Raw genomic sequence first — 6,000 nt, forward strand, 5'->3', positions numbered from 1 at the left:
GTCATCTCTGCTACCCCATGAAAGTCTTTCTCCAGTTTTGAGCACACTGAAGGCAGCCTACTTCTGCAGTAGACCTCTCTCTCCCAGACAACACCGCCCAGTTCTCTCCATGATATCCAATGCACTTTCAATGCCTTTTCAACTCCAACCCCTTGCAATACTCTCAGAGGCATGGAGTTCAATATACTTAATATGGTATCAGAACAGTGAAGAATACGGTGGGCTATAGTTCATTTCCCTCCTCTGAGCACACTACTCTTACAACCAATCTATGCCAAGGTAACAGAATCTTTTCCAGTAGCCACTTTACACTGCTAAGTTATGTGGCGCTTTCTAGCTACTAAAAAAAAATAATACAACGAAGTCAGTGGTTTCTAGGCTTTTAAGTATCATATACCTATAAAACTTTTAGGTAAAAACAAACCCTAGGTTTTCATTTTTAAAATTTTGTCCTATAAAGATGCTTAAAATTATGTATTATATGTATTATCACCATCATTTCACAAAAGGACATTTAATCTGCCTAAAATAAAATTTCAGCTCAGAATGGAAAAGTCTAAATAAATGTTTTATGAGGTACTGGAAAAAGCACTCAAGTTTTTCCTCTATAATCTACAACTCCTTCAGAGGCTAGCACAAATCCATTGCCCAATATTTACAAACCACCAATTCACCTACACCACCAATGTCCTCTTTAAAATCCCATGCTTTATATGCATTCTTGCTGAATTAAACCCAAAACCAGCTTTTGGACTTCAGAACCACAAGTTCAGCATGCTCCCAACACCGAGGGAGGGGCAGTGACGGGGACCCTTGAGCACACACCATTCCCTCTGCATCTTGCTGAGCCCCACATAGATCTTCACTTCCTTCTTCGGCGGCAAACTCTTCTCAACGTCAGCCTTGATTCGACGGAGCAGGAAGGGGCGCAGAACCTGAGAAAGAACGGAAGGACAGACGGCCTTATCTCTGACACCGACAGGACTTCCGAATCTTAACATCGTCTATTAAATACACATGGTCACGTGCATTTCAGGTTCTCTGCTCCAACTATGTAACTTATTATCACTGGGTTCCTGGAGGCTAATCATAAAATTTCATTATTTATTCAGTACATTATATATATCTGCTACACTCACATGGAATGGAAAAAATAGTACACTATTTCAACATTCACTACCTCTCAGGTTTAAAACTAATTACTTGCACACAGATTGTCTAATATTGTTTAGTAAATGCCCGGTCCACACTAACAGCTCTTTACAGTTAGTTTTAAAATTTACTATCTTAATTTGTGCAAGCAGACCATATCTAAGGTACACAAATCAAGACTGTATAATCAGTTTTCCTCACACAAACATAACTACGTCATCATCTCCATGATCACCACCCAGGTAAACAGAGCACCCAGACTCATCTGTGCCCTCCCAGCCTGTCTCCACCCTTTCCTCCCCGAGTAAGCAATGCTCTAACTTTAAACACCATGCATTCGTTTCACCTGTTATTTTTAACTTTGTACTCAGGGACTCGTTCAACATATTCCCACTGATAACTGATTCCTTTTATGCATCCTGTTTGTAAAACATTCATGTGGTATATAACAGTAAGTTTTAAATACCTATAAAACTAACAACTTTTATTTGTACCTTCATTTGTTCTAGTTATACTGGTTTATGAAAACTCTGACTATATTCCAAAACAAACTTGAAATTGGTAAGGATACACTGGCTCAGTTAACTGTGTATATACAATCTAGTACACTTGTGGTCAGGCCCTGAGCGCCCCGGCTGTCTTCTAGAGCTGCCCAGCTACGTGTCAACCCAAAGGAAAACCATGAAGAAATCACCCAGCCACTCCATACACTTTCCACTATGAAAATATAAACTGTAGGCGCGGCTCGAGGTGGGAGACTGAGGGGTTGGTTAAAGCATTAGACAACCGACAATTAGGTTACCTTCCTCCTAATCTCCCCTTCACTGCAGGACCGTAGCCACTAGATTGGCAATTTGAGAGTGAAGATCAGGACAAAGCAGAAGTGGCCACCAGATCTCTCCTCTCTGGCCTGATAAAACCCTTCACACTGCTCTGAACAAAAGGAACAGGTTTGCCAGAACTGCTAGGGTCTGCTGTCAGGCAGTCTCAATGTCTCACCTTAAGGACCCTGCTGTTTGTGAAAGGAAACCAGGAGTGCACAGGTAAGGGCAAAGGGCAGGAAGGGTGATAAAGCGACTCCACCCCCCAGGCCCTCAAAGACTGCGTGCACCACCACAACCCTGGAGTAAGTACATCTAAACAAAGGGATAGACACCTGCATGCCTACTAAAGAAAGAAAGGTTCCTTGGTGATCACCTTCAAATATTTACCAGAAATCTCAGCACACAGAATGTTAAAGCACCTTATGATTTACATAGGAAGTATCCATTAAAGTCAAGCATTACACTAGGTATACAACTGTAAAATCTGTCCCCCTACCTTTGTGCTTAAAATCTAGCAAGGAACACTTGTGAATCATTTCAGCACCCTACACAATGTTCTAAATTGTCAGAATGCTCAGATTACTAAAAATAGAATACACAAAAGCATCTAGCCGGCTTCTCCAGAGCTGTTCAATAAAGAACACGCTATCACAAGGTCTTGGGCTAGGGATTAGTTAAAAACTCAGGAAAGGGGATTCTAGATGTAGCAAAAACAATAAACAGACTGGAATTATAATGTCTACAGAAAAGTGACAGTGAGGTCAGCAGTATTATCAAACTAAATTCTATGTGTAAAGAAAGGAAAGAGAAGTTGGGGCTGTGTTAAAAAGGTTAGGTCACAAAGGGGTCGGGCATGACTTTGCCTCCCAGGGACACCTGTAATATTCAGAGACATTTTTGTTGTCACACTGGAGGCACATTATGAGCAGCACCTAATACATAAAGGTGCCAGGACTGCTATCAAATACTGTAAAACACTGGGAAACCTTCTCTTCCCTTCTGCAAACCTTCACTCTTTCCCCACACCTCCACTACAGTCCAGACCGAACTGCCAAGATGCAGAAGGTCCCAGCAAGGGGTTATGAAGGACCTCCTATGACATGCGTACAAGGGCCTACTGTATCCTGCTTACCAGCATATCGAGACCTCAAGATCCAGTAGAGGAACTTCTCTACCTACTTTTCCTTGTCAACTTTCACAGCCAGGAACAGAGGCATGCATCAAAACAAAGCCATAATACCACCTCCGCTCACAAAAAAGTACTGCGCACTGCCACTACAACAACGGACAGATCACTAGCTCTTTTGGAAGTAAACTTGTTAGATTCTCCCATGAGATGTAAATGGAACGAAGCTTAAAGGTTATGTTAGTCATTTCCCCAGCTATGCCTTTGGAACTCAGACATTACTTTCTTCCTTCATTAAGCTAACATTTCACCTTAGGTTCTAACACTGAAACCACCATGCATCACTCACTATGCCCATTATAAGAGCAGACAGTTAAGTGGAAGAATTTAAACAACCCAATTCTAAAGCCCTTCTGCTTTCTGTTAACAGGAAAACAAGCTAATGTAAAACTGCACCCTTTTTCCCACTGGAGTTATGCTTTAATAGTACTGCACAATACCTACCATATGAAGCCTCTCTACTAGCTTTTGATCCCCAAGGCAGTTGTTCGTATCAAACCAGGAATCAAAGTCCTATATAAACAAACAAAATATCATATTAATGGTGCCCTGTGATGTCACCTAGAAGGACAATTTCTAGAATTAGTATATCCGAGTTGTGATTCATAAAAACCATTTAGTTCTAGCTCCTATTTTCAGGTGTCATTTTCACGAATTTTAGAAGTAGTTTAGAAACCACTTTAGAAATCACTTCCTACATATTTTTCGTAAAAACAAAGTTTCACAGTAGAATTAAAATAGCAAAAAGGTTTTTTTTTTGAGGCAGGGTCTCGCTATGTAACCCAGGCTGGCCTTAAGCTCACAGTGATCCTCTTGCTTCAGCCTCCCGAGTGCTGAGATTATAGGCATAAGACACCACAGCCAACTCAGCAAGCTCTACAAGAATAATTACAACGTTCAAATATAGTTTCCAGAGTAATATCAATTTTAAGTAACTCACTAAAAGTATACATCATCTCATTAGTATTTGAATAAAGAGAGACCATTCTTTATCCTTACCTCTTCAAGGTATATTTGTATATTTGCTTTGAGTGACCACAATCTCATAATTCATTATTATAACAAAAACAAAGCTTTAATAGAGATTAATAAACAAAAACGTCAATGTAGTAAGAAAAATAAATTCTCCCTAAAACAACAAAGTACATAAAAACAAAACTGAGTTTAAATATCATTTTGTAATTTTCTCTATTATTTCCAAACAAACACAACAAACACAACAAACCAAAACGCACACACTTTGTAGCTATCCGCTGAGTGCGCTAATATGGAGCTCTTGCACACGGTCCCAGGCACTCCCTGCTCTAGCGGTGGGAGCAGAGGCTCAGAACTGAGTCCTGGCCCAGCAGAACACTACCATTACTAATAGCACACACTCTTGATATACAAATTATGTTCCGAGGTACAATGAGTAGTTAACCACTGTGACCACCGTTTATTTCTACTAGTGCTAATGATCTGAAGAATTTTACAGATTTTCATGAACTTTGTTAGACCATACTGTAAGAGATTAGACAGATCTTACCACACATGAAAACCATCTCTGAACCTCAAAACACAGGTAATGTGAGGTACATAAAATTTATTCAAGAATGCGCTTAGTAGTCTGAAAACGTAACACTCCACTAGAACTCCAAACACAAAGCTAGACCCACATGAGGCCCAAACAGAAGTGAGAAGTTGTCCCATTCCAAATGGAGAAAACAACTGTTCTTTTGCTACTTTGTAAAATGTTGTCTGTCTGTTAATGTTTTCCTCCTTTTATTTTTAAAATTAAAAAAAAAAAAAAAAAATGGAGAAAAACTGATTTGAAATGAGACTGAAATAGTCTCAAAAGTAAATTCTCAAAATGCAGACAACTTGATAGATGAGTAACAGGTTAGTAACACAAAAGCACAAACAACTAATGATTAGAAGCACACAGAAAGAAAGGTAAGCAAGTCTACTATAAAAACGTATAGCACTAAACAGTACTGTTAATTAGAAAACAACCAGAAATACTTACATCAGCGGAATTAAACACATCTGGCAATAGAAAGTTAAGAAGTGACCAGAGCTCATGCAAGTTGTTCTGAAGAGGTGTTCCAGTTAACAGTAGTCGGTTTGTGGTCTTGAACTCTCGCACTATTTCTGACAACTGAAAGAACCAAAGTCTATCATCAGAATACTCTGAAATGGATCCCATTTTCAAATAAAGGCAAAAATGACTTTCACATGTAACTATCACATTACCTTAGACTTTTCATTTTTGATTCTGTGAGCTTCATCTATAACTAAGTATCTCCAGTTAAATTTTTTGAACACAGACTTTTCTTTAATAAGCATTTCATAAGATGTTACACATACATCCCATTCTCCTGGTAACAGAACATCTCTGACAAAAGCAGCCTGTGGGGAAAGAGAAAAAAGGAATCACATTATTCAGAAACAATTATATGTTAAATTTACTAATGACAAGTAACTTGATACATAAAAGATATTAAAGGGGAACAGAGGAAGTATACAAGCATTTAGAACTAGCTTTTCTATCACTAAAATAACCTCCATAGTCATTTATGTGTCAGAATTGCAAGTTGAAAAAAGAAACTGACAAAGTTAATCTGTACAAAATTCAACAACCGAAGTCTTAAAATGTCTTCTTTCTACAGACCTAGTAGGCTTTGAAATCCTTACATAACAGGATTTTTTAGCATGATGCAAGAAGACTGAAGGATAGTTTGCAATAAGCAATTTCACGCCTTTAAGGTTCACAGAGGTATTAACACATTGCTGTTATTATTCTCATTTTATAGGTAAGAAACTAAACAAATGAGTAAGTGAGCTCCAAAACAAAAGCAA

The 6,000-nt window shown here is 38.7% G+C and overlaps 1 protein-coding gene across 1 annotated transcript in view; it reads right to left on the reverse strand.

Annotated features, from left to right (window-relative positions):
• The window catches only part of Smarca5 (SWI/SNF related, matrix associated, actin dependent regulator of chromatin, subfamily a, member 5), a gene marked incomplete in the record, with an annotated part of 33,758 nt that overhangs the window by 15,018 nt on the left and 12,740 nt on the right, over positions 1 to 6,000 (reverse strand). Inside the window, 4 exon segments of the mRNA XM_013522910.1 lie at positions 826 to 935; positions 3,607 to 3,675; positions 5,168 to 5,299; positions 5,395 to 5,550. Coding sequence (XP_013378364.1) covers positions 826 to 935; positions 3,607 to 3,675; positions 5,168 to 5,299; positions 5,395 to 5,550 — 467 coding nt within the window.

Source organism: Chinchilla lanigera, unplaced genomic scaffold (assembly GCF_000276665.1).
Source record: "Chinchilla lanigera isolate Chin_1 unplaced genomic scaffold, ChiLan1.0 scaffold00070, whole genome shotgun sequence".
Classification (NCBI taxonomy): Eukaryota; Metazoa; Chordata; class Mammalia; order Rodentia; family Chinchillidae; genus Chinchilla; species Chinchilla lanigera.